Source organism: Miscanthus floridulus, chromosome 12, assembly GCF_019320115.1.
Source record: "Miscanthus floridulus cultivar M001 chromosome 12, ASM1932011v1, whole genome shotgun sequence".
In the NCBI taxonomy this organism is placed as follows: domain Eukaryota; kingdom Viridiplantae; phylum Streptophyta; class Magnoliopsida; order Poales; family Poaceae; genus Miscanthus; species Miscanthus floridulus.
This window is the reverse complement of record NC_089591.1, coordinates 51,411,264-51,425,669: the sequence shown is the minus strand read 5'-3', so window position 1 is coordinate 51,425,669 and position 14,406 is coordinate 51,411,264. Positions and strand designations below refer to the sequence as shown.

General features: G+C 42.9%; 2 protein-coding genes and 1 pseudogene across 3 annotated transcripts; all 3 read left to right on the top strand.

Annotated features, from left to right (window-relative positions):
• The first annotated feature begins 999 nt into the window (after positions 1–999).
• Positions 1,000–2,481, top strand: LOC136495380 (protection of telomeres protein 1b-like; annotated as a pseudogene).
• Positions 2,482–2,917: 436 nt separating this feature from the next.
• LOC136496786 (indole-3-glycerol phosphate synthase, chloroplastic-like) lies at positions 2,918–6,351 on the top strand. The gene is made up of 10 exons (XM_066492545.1): positions 2,918–3,212; positions 3,307–3,588; positions 3,684–3,860; positions 4,407–4,481; positions 4,581–4,625; positions 4,733–4,897; positions 5,013–5,091; positions 5,410–5,492; positions 5,864–5,932; positions 6,040–6,351. Exons 1-10 carry the CDS (start codon positions 3,018–3,020, stop codon positions 6,133–6,135), a joined length of 1,266 nt encoding a protein of 421 aa, XP_066348642.1. The 5' UTR covers positions 2,918–3,017; the 3' UTR covers positions 6,136–6,351.
• A 289-nt stretch (positions 6,352–6,640) lies between these two features.
• LOC136496680 (poly(A)-specific ribonuclease PARN-like) lies at positions 6,641–11,635 on the top strand. Of its 2 annotated transcripts, none has more exons than XM_066492416.1 (7): positions 6,641–7,061; positions 7,872–8,023; positions 8,221–8,549; positions 9,187–9,300; positions 9,539–9,665; positions 10,043–10,211; positions 10,399–11,635. In XM_066492416.1, the coding sequence occupies exons 1-7, from the start codon at positions 6,697–6,699 to the stop codon at positions 11,201–11,203; spliced, it is 2,061 nt and encodes a 686-aa protein (XP_066348513.1). In that variant the 5' UTR covers positions 6,641–6,696; the 3' UTR covers positions 11,204–11,635. The 2 variants fall into 2 exon arrangements, with proteins under 2 accessions (XP_066348513.1, XP_066348512.1); XM_066492415.1 differs by having other exon boundaries at positions 9,947–10,211; positions 10,399–11,633.
• Positions 11,636–14,406: the final 2,771 nt, after the last annotated feature.

Genomic DNA, 14,406 nt, shown 5'->3' with positions numbered 1-14,406 from the left:
GGTTGGATGCGGGCCTGATGGTGGCGAGGATGCGAAGACGGGGAACCCTAGGCGATTGGTGGTCGTGGTCGTGGCTGTAGGGGAATGGATGAAAGGTATGGAACCCTAGGGGCGAACCCTTTGGTTTTATAGGGGGCGACAGAGGCGAGGAAACCAACTATCCGCCTTGATCTCTACGCCTACCACGATCTACCACAATGTCCCACCGTGGGACGTGCACATGCAATCTCTATCCGTGCCCTCAAAAAACTCATCGGACGTTTCGCCTCTCCGGACGGGCCACGACTTAACACGAGTTTGCAGGTCGGCCTAGGAGTTTGCAGGTCAGCCCATCGACGGGTTCCACAACCGCTCCAGGCACCTTCAGGGCGATAGGTGGAAAGGGATGGGCCCCGCTAGTGGCCAGTACCTGGGCGTATGAGCGCCGCGGGCATCCCGGTCCACGATTGAGTCTCGGCCGGTTACGATCCATGGTTTTTCTTCAAAGAAAGGTGCTTAACCCTTAGGACTGGTCGAACGGACCTAAGAACTATATGGATTGACCGCTGAGAATCTAGGGCCAGTCGCTAAGCTGACCCAAGCCGGATCTCCACAAACGGGATGCCGAGGGCCCCAGTCAGACTAACCCATTAAAACAGCTCACTGGATGCCATGATTCGTCCTTAGAGAAAAATCATGGTACAGCTCGACCCCTCCGTTTTTATCAGAAAAAACGCTTGAGAGAAGACAATTGCAAAGATGAACCGATCCTCGACCAGGCCCTGCTATGGGAGGGGCTCGAGGAAAGGGAATCACCATCCTCAGGTCACATTGTGGGCGATAAAAGAAGGCCAAGGCCTTCAGAGTCCTCCCGTTCGAAAAAGCATCTGAAGGAGTATTCTACTCCTCCACAGGCTTGGGGGCTACTGTCGGGGACCAATACTAGGGTACCCAAAGGAGAGCTAATAACCATCAACATTGACTCATCCGAGCAGTCAATAGTGCGACTACAGCTCCAGGATGTATGACAGCCGCAACGCCAACAAAGTTCACCGCCGGCCGATGACAGGCATCCCCTCTAATGTTACTGGTATAGAGCATAGTCTGATAGTTTGCACTGCTCCTCTGAATCCCTGATGAACATATTCTGTTCCATTGTTCAGATCATGAATTTAGCTTCTGATTCAGCATTTATAATTGATTAAAATAGTAATATTTAAGTTTGTTCATCAGGCCTTATCTTCATTGTTACCTGAATAAGTGTATAATATAGCATCCCTCTGTTTTGTTTGCATATGAATGTTGTGCATAAAAACAAACCTCAATATTTTTTCTGGTGTGGTATGTATATATGGAGATCTAAATGAAGCACATGATCTTGTCAAAATGCTTGTTTACATGTATTATATTGATGATGAAGCGCTGCATAAAGTTGTAATGCATTTTTGCTGCCATCTGTTGCCCACAAAGGCTTTGCCTCATGACAATTTGTTATCAATTCTGCCAGGTGTAGATGTAGAATATAAGAAAGCAGGTTACTCAACGTTAATGGAGTCTTTAACTCATGATGAGGTATTACTTCTTTCCCACTTTTCTCCAGTTATTTATTAGTTTTATTTCTGTTTTTGATTTGGTCTAATATTATCCAACACCCCCGAGAACATGCGAGCATGTTTACTTTAAGTTGTATCCCAGTGATTTATCTCTTCCTTTTCAAGAGAGAACTATATATTTTACTTCCCTAATTAATACAGAACCGTGAGTGTTCTGAACTATATGACTCTAAAGCTAACCGGCTTCAATATCTCCTTTTTCTTTGTGCTAGGTGACACAAATTGAAAACCTTGGTCCGTGTTGTGGGAGCACATCCATGTCATCCTAGTGAAGTCCATTTTTTGCTTTCAACTGTACATTGTATGCGGTTGACTCTTGAGGATCCTACAGCGAGAATTCATGCGTTCGTCCATAAGGATGAGATGGTAATATATTAGTAAATAACCCTTATGCTTGATTTCCTTGTCTACAGTCTACAGACCGCCCCAGGTGTCCACATTCATCACCGGTGAAAAAAAATCAGTGCTGGTGGTAAAAGGGTTATGGATGCTTAAACTCTAGCTGAATTAGGTGATCATGTCTTCATCTGCAGGTCAAATTCTTCGGTGGTTTTCTGACCGAAGAAGCTGTTAAAAAAAAAGTTGAACAAGCTACTGGGCAACCCAGAACCAGAAGACAGCGAGGAAGGTGCCTCCTTGACCAGGAATCCACCTTGGATATGGTGTTGCTTGATGTCATACTATAAGGACAAAAACGATATCTGGGGCAGCAGAACGTACCGAATCCATGCCACAGAGATCAGGGATTGAGCAGGGATGCTGCTCGAATATGCAGGAACAACCTTGCAAACGAATCGAACAGATGTTGTGTGGTTTTTCTATGTGCTGCCAGTGTGCTCATTGGCATTTTGCATGGAGGGGGCATCTTGCAAGGATGCAGGGTGACACGCTTTGGTTGCAGCCTAATGTTGTTGCAGTGCTGTCGCTGGCCATTTGCTTATGTAGAATCAGTGCATACTATCCAGAACACTGGTGGCATTCTGTAGTAGTCTGTATGTACCAATTGTGCGCCTGTTAGTGCACACATCACCAACTTTTGGCATGGAACGTGGCAAGGACCCCTTATTTTCTTGTTCGTCGCCTTACATTTCTCTCGGTTTCTACAAAATGGATGTGTTTCTTGTGAATTTTCTGCGCTTTGCTATGCTGCAGTTTTCAGTTTCAGAAGCTTGTGATGGATCTCGATTGTCGCGGGTGTCAGGCGCCCTCTCCCCCAGGCCCAGTCCCTGCCCGACTGATGCAGGCGCTGCTAGCGCTAGACCGCGTATCGTGGACGACTGGCACCTGTAGACTGAGACGCCACCAGTACAGCAGCGGGAAGGCTCGCTAGTGTACGACGCCCAACGGCTAACGTCCACCCCAATCCAATTAGCCAGCCCACCTCTGCTCTGCTCTCCGCTGCGGCTGCGGCTGCGGGCGCCTCGGATGGAAGCACTAGCTATCGGATCCGCGCCTCCCCGGCCGGGCCTCGCTGCCCTTGCAAGGTACTCCCACCTCCGCCGCCCCGGAACCCTCGCCGCCACCGCAGCAAAGCGCCCCCTCACGGCGGCCTCCATGGACGCCGCCGCTGCCGGTGGCCGCCCGAGCCCCACGCCTATCCGCTGCACCAGCGCGGAGACAGTCAGCTTTCCGCGCTAGATCCCCCGTGTCGACCGCTCTCGATCTCGGTTCGCCTCGAATTCCGAGTTGTGAGGTTCGTGTGGGTGTCGTGCAGGACGCCGAGGTGGATGAGGTCGCGACGAGCTCGCACGCTGCGGAGGCCGACGCGGGGGCCACCACGGACACGGAGCAAGGGGGCAACGGGAGCCCCGTGGCGGGCGCCGCGGACTCCGCCGAGGTCGCGGGCGTCGACGGGATAAGGATCCGGCGGCGGCCCGTGACGGGGCCCGCGGTGCACTACGTGGGTCCGTTCCAGTTCCGCCTCGAGAACGAGGGGAACACGCCGCGGAACATCCTCGAGAAGATCATCTGGGACAAGGACGTCGAGGTTTCGCAGGCACGTCTGGATGATTGGACGAGAGTGAGGTGATGATAAGCCCGCGCGTGGGTTAGCCTCGTGCTGACGCGGTGTGAGTTTTTTTGCGATGCCAGATGAAGGAGAGGAGGCCCCTGTACATGCTGAAGGGCCCGCTTGAGGCTGCTCCCCCAGCTAGGGACTTCGTTGGGGCGCTCAATGCGTCCTATGATCGGACTGGCTTGCCTGCTCTGATTGCTGAGGTCAAGAAGGCTTCACCAAGCCGGGGTGTTATCAGGGAGAATTTTGATCCGGTGAGTTTAGGGTATGGCTAAATTTTGGCAGGAGTAAATCCAATCATTTCATTTCTTGTTATGTATATAAGTTCATATATCTGTTAAATATATGCGAATTGATCCTTTTGTTTTGTCCTGGGAACTCATTTGTGGAACTGCACTAATTTAAACCTGATATACTATTATTGATTGAACTGATTGTCGACAGTGACAGAATAAGTCAAATAGTAATTAATAATTAATAACACAACGGAACCTGAGGATGCCAGGGTGCCATTCGGCCCATTCCTTTACATCACACATGTGCCATGAACCTTCAGAGAGATGCAAAGATTGGAATAGCCAAGTATTGAAGTTGGCCCATATATGTTTGCACGCCTGCTAAAAAAACTGGGAAATAAGTGGGCAGAAGTCATCTGATTCATGTTGCTTTTGACCGATGCCTAGTGATAGTGATTGGTTTTACTTGTTGACATTCTGAAATCCGAATGGACATACATGATGTTGTTTTGAAGCCAAACAGCTTCTCTTGCTGTCTGATAATGCTTGTTGGGACATAAACAGGTTCAGATTGCTCAGGCATATGAGAAAAATGGAGCAGCATGCCTTAGTGTTCTTACAGATGAAAAGTACTTTCAGGTCATTCATTTCTTCATGTTGGGAAGTTCTCTCCCATTTCTATCATCAATAAGTTATATATATGCTGAAGACACGTGTTTTCCTTTAATATGTAATCAGGGTAGTTTTGACAACTTGGAGGCTATACGCAATGCTGGAGTACAGGTGCTGTGTCCAAATTACATACATACATTTGATTTGGGAAATCAATGATATCCTGACAGGGTACTTTAAGTGCATGAATAGCTGAAGTTCTGAATTACTAAATGCAGTGTCCTCTTCTGTGCAAAGAGTTCATTGTTGATGCTTGGCAACTTTACTATGCACGGTCCAAGGGCGCGGACGCTGTTCTTCTAATTGCTGCTGTATTACCTGACCGTGATATCAAATACATGTTGAAAATTTGCAGAATACTTGGGATGGCTGCTTTAGTTGAGGTTAGCTGAGTTGTTCTTGCTATATGTTTTATATGTTGTTTCAACAGCCACCTCTTGTTTCTCTCGAGTCTTGAGTCATTTGATTTAGTGATTCAACTGGACTGTGTTACTGAAGGTCCATGATGAAAGGGAAATGGACCGTGTTTTAGGGATCGATGGTGTACAGCTCATCGGCATCAATAACCGTAATCTTGGTACGCTGTTTTTTATTAAACTTTTAACACTGAATTCAATTCCTAGTGATACCAGATAAGTCTTTTGTCTATTTTATCACCTGGAAGCTTGTTGATTCATTCAGGTATTAAACCATTGGCTTACGCATCTCAAATGACACCAATGAAGATTCTATTGCATAGTAAATTAGTGATTGGGGGAAATGTACGGTCAATCTAGACATAACATGATAATGTGTTCACTGTTGGAATAGATTCGTATAGACATTATATTCTACTGTAATGCTCCATATCATGTTATTAGGTTGAATAAGTCATTGAGGACATTTCCTTTTCCAGAGACATTTGAAGTTGATATTACAAACACAAAAAAGCTTCTGGAGGGTGAACGAGGACAAATTGTAGCTCAAAAGGATGTAATTGTAAGTATTTTCTTTGACATGAGTCTAGTGAAAAGCAAAAAAAGAAAGAAAAAAAAGTATGCTTTCTCTGTCTCTGGCTATGACTATTATTCGCGCTCCATGTTATTACCTGTGCAGAGCTCTGCATCTTACTATAACTATTCACAGATCACACTTTCACAAAACATACGTTGCACAGATTCTTGTACAAACAGATAGAATGAGTCAGTGAACTACAATCCTATATAATCTTGGAATGCTAATATTCTACAACTATGTTTACTTAGTAAATTGTGACATCCTCGCTACAATTGGGACAGTTATCACATTGTTAATGTCATCTAAACAGGAAGTACTTGCATCGAGCATTCACGTTCTTTTCAATGTTTCAGGTTGTAGGAGAATCTGGGCTATTCACTCCTGATGACATTTCGTTCGTTCAAAACGCTGGGGTCAAAGCGGTAAGCCATGAGACAGAGATACCTGTAAACTGACACCAGGCTCAATTGGCGACTTGGCATTCCTTGCTCTTCGTACTGATCTGACTCCTCCGTTGTGTCTGCTGTAGGTTCTCGTCGGGGAATCCCTCATCAAGCAGGAGGATCCAGGGAAAGCAATCGCTGGGCTTTTCGGCAAAGATATCTCGCACGCTGGTGCTACCTAAAGAAGGCGCAGAAGAGCAAGCAGAATAAGCGAGAAACGCAACTCCGGGGTTGCATCATTGTGTAGGGGAGAAAATGGAGCGGTGCAATCAGAAATCCACCCTTCCGCAGAGTTTTGATCGGTCGTTTTGTTTACCTGACCAGGAACTTCTCCAAATCCCAATGCTGCTGTTTCTTTGTGACCGAACCATCTCAAAATAAATACAGATTTTACTGCACAGGATATATGTTCAATAATAAGTTGGATGTAATTGGAAGCAGCTTGATTTTGCTTATCTAGGCTTGATCCGCACTGTTTTTTTTTCATAATAATAAATCAAATAAAAACCGGGCTGCGGCAATGTCGAAACTTCAGATACAGCCAAGTTTTTTTTTCATATATAATAAATCAAATAAAAACCGGGCTGCGACAATGTCGAAACTTCAGATACAGCCCAAGTTTAGACTCCAGAAGATGGGCCATATGGTAAGCAGGACTCCACCCATCCATCAGACCAAATGAAGCCCAACCCACCGCCGCGTGCCTTCACCTCTCCACCCTCTCTCCAGCAACGGCGGCGACCATGCAGGTGCAGGGCCTCCTCCGGGCGCCGCCGCCCAGAATCCTACTCTACCGCGCGATCTCCTCCCCGCCGCCCGGAGGCAACGGCGGTGGCGGTGGCGGGGTGGCGGTGAAGCAGGTGACGCGGGGGAACATGGCGGAGGCCCTGGAGAAGCTGCGGGGACGCGTGCGGGAGGCCGCATTCGTGGGGGTGGACCTGGAGATGAGCGGCGTCACGAGCGCGCCCTGGAGAGACACCTTCGAGCTCGACCGCGCCGACGTGCGCTACCTCAAACTCCGCGACTCCGCGGAGCGGTTCGCCGCCCTACAGCTCGGCGTCTGCCCCTTCCGATGGGACCCTGCCAAATCCGCCTTCGTTGCGCACCCGTGCGTGCTTCTTTGTCTCGCCCCAATCTCCTTCATGTTCTAGTAACCCACTAGTAGCTAAGGATTCTGAATATCTTATTGAGGTTTTGGGGGGTTGCGACTAGCACATTTTTGTGCTGCAGGCAACATTTTGGCCTTATTTCCTGTAGAAAGTTTCGTGGTGATATTTAGGAGGAGAGCCACATTGGGGGCTGTTTTGTAGGTGTGAGAAAACAATAACTATTAGTTTGGCTTACTGTGCTTCGTGCAATGCTCTGCAGTGATAAGCTCATACTAGATAGCAACGGAAATGGAGTTCTAAGAAACCTAAGGAAAATGTTGAATTGTTGATAAAAAAATGGATCATGAACATGTTTTACCTTGCAGAAACTTCTGATTGCCAAACTAGGTTGCACAGTCTACCGTGGTGCACACTCATGCTGCTCTAGCACCAGAGGCAAACGCGAATTTTCCTTTGTTAGCGGTGAGAGCAGTACAAATTTTGTCAAAGTTTGATCGAATTTAAAAATTTCCAGTGGAAATTGTATTAACTTATGGGGTCCCAGCCCCGGTCCTTGACACATGTCCAACACTGCCCATGCCCAATATAGATTGCTCTGTATCTCTGTCTGCATCAGTCTTTTCATCATACAATAACATTCCCTCCTTCAGTATCTCAGTTGTGATGGTTTTCACTTTGCAGTAGATTGAGTTATTGCCTTATTACTGCTTTCTAATTCAACTTCAGTTGTTGATTTCTTGATCACTTGCTAAACAGCTTTGCAGTTGACTTATTTTCCAGGATATAACCTTTTTCTTCTTTTTTTGAAGAATCCCTTTTTCTTCTTGCAGGCATAACTTCTATATCTTCCCTCGCAAGGAGCTCCCTAGTGATTGTTCATCTCATGAATTTCTTTGTCAGACAACTTCAATTGACTTCCTAGCAAAGTACCAGTTTGATTTCAACACATGCTTCCGTGAAGGTGCTTTCTTTTACCTATAATAGTTTGCTAAGCTGTTACTTTATGCCTTTTCTCTCTCAATGGAGATTGCAAGATGTGCCTATCACACATTACTCGTTTTATAGTTCTTCATTGTCCAGTACATTAGAGATAAGACCATGCTCCATTCATGTTATTCCCGGAGCATTTGTTCATTTACAATATTTGGTTAATCTCAGGAGTATCTTATCTATCCAGAGCACAAGAGGAAGAAGCGCTACAGAAATTTAATATGTTGTATCATGGTCAAACAGCTACATCTTCCACCAATTCTGAAGAGGACAGAGACATACCTTTAAAAAGTGCTTCTGATATTCTTTTCACAGAAAGGATGAAAATGAACTTCAAGGAATGGCGTGATGTGATAGTCAGCAAGCCAATGGTTGACAACCATTTGTTAGGAAACATTAAATTTTGTGCAGGACAATTCCAGACAGTTTTCTTCAAAATGCGCCCAGCTATTATGCTTAATGGATTCTCATCGCATCAACTGAAGTTAATTCAACAGGTAGAACATAGACCTTGGAATATAGTGATAGTTGGGCAGCTCATTTGTGAAAAGATACTGTAGTCCTTCCTGAGTTATATCATTTAAGAAATACTGAATAGTGTTCTTATGTGATCCTCCTTTTTATTCTTTATTTGTTGTGTTAGACTTGCACGTGCTTATGACAAAAAAATAAAAAGAAGACATGCCCCTTCTAAAGTTGTCTGTTGCTACTTTATTAAACCTGTCCAATTTATTGTGTCCTAAAGCACTTAACAGTAACCAATGGCCAAGTTCTCATAACCTGTACAATGTAGCATGTGCTGAATGTGGGTCGGGACACTTTAGGAACATATACATATCTCTTTTTTTAATTAACTTTAACATTAAAGAGAATGGATACTTTTCACTTCTAAAGCATCAAAGGTATGCATTAATCCTTGTAAGATAGTCCTTGTCCAAGTCCAACACGTTTGGCTGTTGTCATTTTGCTAGTAACTCTGGCACTCTGCCATGTTGAATTTACAATCTTTGGTAATTGGATTTAGGATATTTTCATACTAATTGTGTTTTCTGTTGCACAATGTTTTACTACATTAATAGTGCTTCTTGGTACACTATTTCTGTTTCTGCTCATATAGCATGTTTTCCCATGCAGGTTTTGAGAAAAAACTTTAGGGATCTTGTTTTTGTCTGTACATTTGGTGAGGATGACACATCTGAAAAGAAAGTAGTTTATTCAGGCACTGATGAGGACAGAATATTATTAATGGTAAGAGAATTTATTTATTTTATTTGGAATGGTGCATGATTCATTAAAATTTCTATCTGCACTAAACCTATTGCAAAAGCTGGAGGTCATAGTTTGAATGATGCAATCCAAATTTTGGAACTGGCACTTGTCCTTTCCTTTTATCTTTAAATTGAAGAGGCTCAAGCTATGAAAAATTACTATCTTTATGATCATTATTCCATTAATCTAAGCAGTAGGTGTTTCGACTTCAATGCAGAAAGATGTGCAGGAAGATCTACTAAAAAACAGGGAAGAAAGAGTTAAATCAGCAATAGGCATCCGCCATGTCATCGACCTTCTTTCATCAGAAAGGAAATTGATTGTTGGACATAGTTGTTTCCTAGGTAGTTCTCTTATGTGCGTACAGATACTTCCGATCATAAATATAAGTCATATTCGTTTGTCTCAACTCTCAAGTCAGACCTTTTCCCTTAACTTTGACCAAGATTTAAATAATATATTTTTTTATAGATTTTGCTATTCAAAAATTTAAAATTTATGATTTTCTGCCATGGAAATTTCGTCTCAGATGTTCTGTGAATTTGGACCCATAGATACCAATTGAACTGTTGATTTCTCTAACTAACTTTCCTGCTGCTTAAAATTTTCTTTTGTGTTCAAACAGATATTGCACAAGTGTACAGCAAGTTTGTAGGTCCTCTTCCATCATCTATCAAGGAATTTGCGTTAAGTTTCCACAAAATTTTCCCACATATTGCAGATACCAGGCATCTTATGTCTGTCAATCAAGCAGTTCAGAAACTGATGAAGCATAAAAGCAAATCACTATCTTCAGCTTTCTCATTGTTGTGCCCTGCATCTTATTCATCTGCTGAGAAGCCATCAAGTCATTCTCCTGTGACAATTGAAGTTGAAGGAGATGAAACGACGTACGTTTTGTCTGGATCCTTGATATTTGACACACTTGCATGCTTTTGATAACATTTAACACACTTGCACAAAACTTCTTTGGCATGTACAGAGAACAGCTATGAGCTTTCCATTTAATTGAACCTAGTTGGTTCACAAATTAACATAGTGACCGAGTACGCTTTTGTTTGCCATGCTATCCTGCAGGTCTTCTTGCTTCATTTCAGGTGCCAAGCATGAAGCTGGGTATGATGCATACATGACTGGATGTATTTTTGCGCAGTTGTGCGCTTATCTTGGCATAAAATTTGAGCAGTTCTCACCTCTGGATAACCTAGCAACGAACACTGAGCTGCAGAAACACATCAATTTTTTGTCCCCTAGCTGGAACAGTGGGACAGTGATTGATTTGAGCACTGGCATGGAGAGACCAGAACCAGGTTATATGAGAAGGTACCCTGCTGCTGTGTATGATAACATCATTGTCATCTGGGGATTCCCGTCTAAGGTTAGACCAAAGGAAATTAAGGATTGCATCTGCAAAGTATTTGGTTCAGGTTCGGTTACAACCGTCTTCTCCATTGATTCCACTGCTGCCCTTGTGCAGTTCAAGAAACAAGAGTCCGTAAACGATTTCTTGGATTTGAAGGCTGTTTTGGAGAGGGCAGATAGTGCTATCTCAATTCTACACCCCCTGTCAACTATTTTGGAAGGAGGCCAAACACGAGCTGTAAAGTATGATACCTACAGAGACATCTGCAGCTCTTCTGAATCAAAATCTCTCTTTGCTGATCAAGCTGAAGCAGTTTGTGCTACTTTAAAGAATCAACTCAAAGAAAATGTCGATGACAATCTTATATCTGGTGTTCTTGATGGAGTTGCACTCGCCTCTGTAACTGAGGGAGATGGAATAATATCGGGTTCCAATAATCAAGACGTTGCTGATGTAACATGTCACGATATCTTAGATGCTCTACACGATGGCAAAGCATTGTTGGGCAGACGAATGTGAAGCTGTTATGGGGCATCAATTAGGGGCACAGGGGCCACAGGATCAATTAGAGGCATTTGATGAGTTAGAGATAGGATTATATTTGGGTCAATTAGAGATAGGATTGGATATGATTTGATTGGGCCTTCCTTAGGTGGCCAAGAGTCCTCTCTCTCTATAAGAGAGGTGATGTACCCAGGAGGGGAACGAAGAAAGAACAAACAATCCAATTCCCACAAATACTCTAGTCTCGCTCCACGCCGAGTTTGCCTGACCATCATCATAACAGAAGCTAATTATTACCATCGACTTTTTTCAGCAGGTTATTGGCCTGGCCTTTTATTTGAGGCTCACTGATTAGTCAAATGTTTTGATGAGTATTCATTTTACCAGTATGTTTAGGCACAGTGCCATCTTTAGCATCCGCACTGTGCAAGCTTTGAACTACAGAGTAAATCTATACCTATGCAGGGAAGCATTCTTCTTGATGCCATTTACAAGGATGATTAATGTATTGTTACATCGTCCTTTGCTCATTGAGAGACGTTCTAACTTAAGCTATCTTAGGTGTAGTGGCTGTGAACTTTTATTGAATAAAATATTGGCGGTCCCTAGACTTGTTACAGGGTATATTTTAGTTCCTCAAACTCCGACAATGTATTTTCAGGTCTTCTCTAGTCCCTTGAAACATGTCTCGGGTCTTCTCTAGTCCCTAAAATCTAAAAATATCCATTTCAAAATAAAATCTTAAAATACCATGTGAGTCCTGTCCCCTAATTTGTCCAGACCTGCTCCATGCCTTGACATGGTGGGCTTTGGCGTATTCTTGTGGCTTAGTGGGTCACACATATGGATAGAGCCCACATGTCGACCTATGGCGAGATCAGGGGCTGCTAGGGTCCGAGCGTTCGGACCATATGCTCGTGTCGGCCGGCAAATAATTTTCGCCAGGCTGGTAGGTGCGCGCATCAGTGGGTTGTTTCTTTAGTGGTCGCGTCCGGCCCATGCATCTCGCATTGCTACGTCCGGCCCACGCCCCGCATCTCGCGCACGGAAGCGAATCGTCGATAAGTCGTTGCTGCGTCTGGCCCACCCCGCATCTCACGCACGGAAGCACCGCTCTACGCTTGACAAACTGGAGTACTTCAAGCGATCAAGCTCGAGAGTATATCATGTGGGCGCACGCATAGAGAGGATGAAGGGAAATATTGGAGAAGAAATATTAGAAAATAATAGGAACAAAAATAGTACGTGGGAGGGATTGAACTCAAGACCAAAAGATTAATAAGATAATCATTCCTCAACACCACACCATGTAGATAATTCGTTTTAGCTATGAAACATTTATAGTATTATTATAAACCATGTCGGACCATTTGAGTCTAAGAAAAAAAATATTCCACCCTCACAATAATAATGTTTTAGACAAAAAAATATACCATGTGACATCACACAGAATATAGAAAAAGCTACATAAGAGATAAAAAAAAACTACATATATATAAAAAGTAGAATAAAAAAGATAGTACTAAAATCTACATTGATAATCGTGGAACATCTTATTTATAGAATGTGAATATTGTAAAATACATCATAGAACATTTACATGTATACAACGTGAACATCATAGAAATACATCATAGAACATCAGATGTATACCACGTGAACATTATAAATAGTCATAAAACATCACATGTATATTATGTCCACATCACAAAATGCATCTAGAACATCAAATATATACTACATGAACATCGTAAAAATACATCAAAGAACATCACTTGTACACTATGTGAACATCACAAAATGCATCATAAACATCGTATATATACCACGTGAACATCATAAAATATATATCATATAACATCACATATATACTACGTGAACATCATAAAATATGTCTCAGAACTTCACATATATACTATGTGGACATCACATGTATTAAACTATTAATATAGAAATAAAAAAGTAAACAAATAGATTATTAAAGTAATTAATTAGAGTAAAATAACGTAGAAGAAAAGATACAAATGATAAATATATAGAAAAAATGAATAACTTAAATAAGGAAGGGACAAAGAAAATTAAACAAAAACACATCTATACTACATGAACATAACATATATCTCATGTAACAAATAAAAATAAAAAAACTTAAAATTTTAAAATTGTTCATACTGTAAATTAAAGAAAGAAGCGGAAGCAAGAAAACGGAAAAGAAAAAAAGAACAAAAACAAAAAAAAGAAAATAACTAATTAGATAAAGTAAAAATAAATAAATAAATAATATAAAGAAAATGAAAAGACAAATAAAAGACTACAGAAACCAAAAGTAAAAGATAAAAATAAAAACAAATGAAACAAGAAAAAAGGAACCGAACGACAGTCTACCTAGTGAAAAGATAAGCAATCACTCATGCGCGTAACTACGCTCGCTCGCCGTGGGCTTCCTGCGCTAGCTATGGCCTGTGGGCCATGTCGTGGGCCATACTTGTTCAACATCTTCTAGGCTTGCCGATCGGCGCGAGCTTCGGGTCCAGCCATTCAAACCCAAAGATTTCCGGGCGAGATCTGGCAATCATCGCCATCTCTTCCCCATTTGCCTCCATCCTCCACCTCAAAACCGCAAGTCTGTGACTTCCATGGACGGAGCTAGGATTTGAATATAGGGAGGTGTGCAAACTGACAATGATCATGCATACATGACTATAGTATAGAGTGATGGAGCTAGATATTTCTAGGAGCCCAAAGTATTTTTATTACGTAGAAATATTTATCTATCCATCGAATCTTGGGGCGACCTTCACGGCAAGTTGTTATCCAACTTCAAGGGCGTCAGTATAGCTCCCAACCACCTAACGTACCTTTTTTCAGCTACAAATAGGGGGGACGAAACCCCCTCCAAGAGTACTAGCGAAGGTTCATCCACCTACAGGTTCTCACCCCAAACATAACCAACGAAGCAGTTATCCTCGCCACAGTCAAACGGTCTGTGTTTTGGGCCCTACTCCTCAAGAATCACAAGGAAACCAACAACAATATTGTAGAATTACATGAGGTCATGGAAAAATACTGTAGGGCCAACACTGATTTTAGAATGAAGTCCGAAGCGCAAAGATCCCAAACTAGACCTCCACTGAGGCCATAGCACAGACCATCATACCCTCACGATGAGCTCATTAGTGTCAATGCCATAGACAACACACCTCCACCAAACCAAAAGC

Coding starts and splice junctions, on each gene's coding strand:
- LOC136496786 (XM_066492545.1), top strand. CDS start 3,018: ATGGAAGCACTAGCTATCGGATCCGCGCCTCCCCGGCCGGGCCTCGCT. Junction 4,482..4,580: donor CAGATGAAAAGTACTTTCAG/GTCATTCATTTC, acceptor ATATGTAATCAG/GGTAGTTTTGACAACTTGGA. Junction 5,933..6,039: donor AAAACGCTGGGGTCAAAGCG/GTAAGCCATGAG, acceptor TGTCTGCTGTAG/GTTCTCGTCGGGGAATCCCT.
- LOC136496680 (XM_066492415.1), top strand. CDS start 6,697: ATGCAGGTGCAGGGCCTCCTCCGGGCGCCGCCGCCCAGAATCCTACTC. Junction 8,024..8,220: donor CAACACATGCTTCCGTGAAG/GTGCTTTCTTTT, acceptor GGTTAATCTCAG/GAGTATCTTATCTATCCAGA. Junction 8,550..9,186: donor AACTGAAGTTAATTCAACAG/GTAGAACATAGA, acceptor TTTCCCATGCAG/GTTTTGAGAAAAAACTTTAG.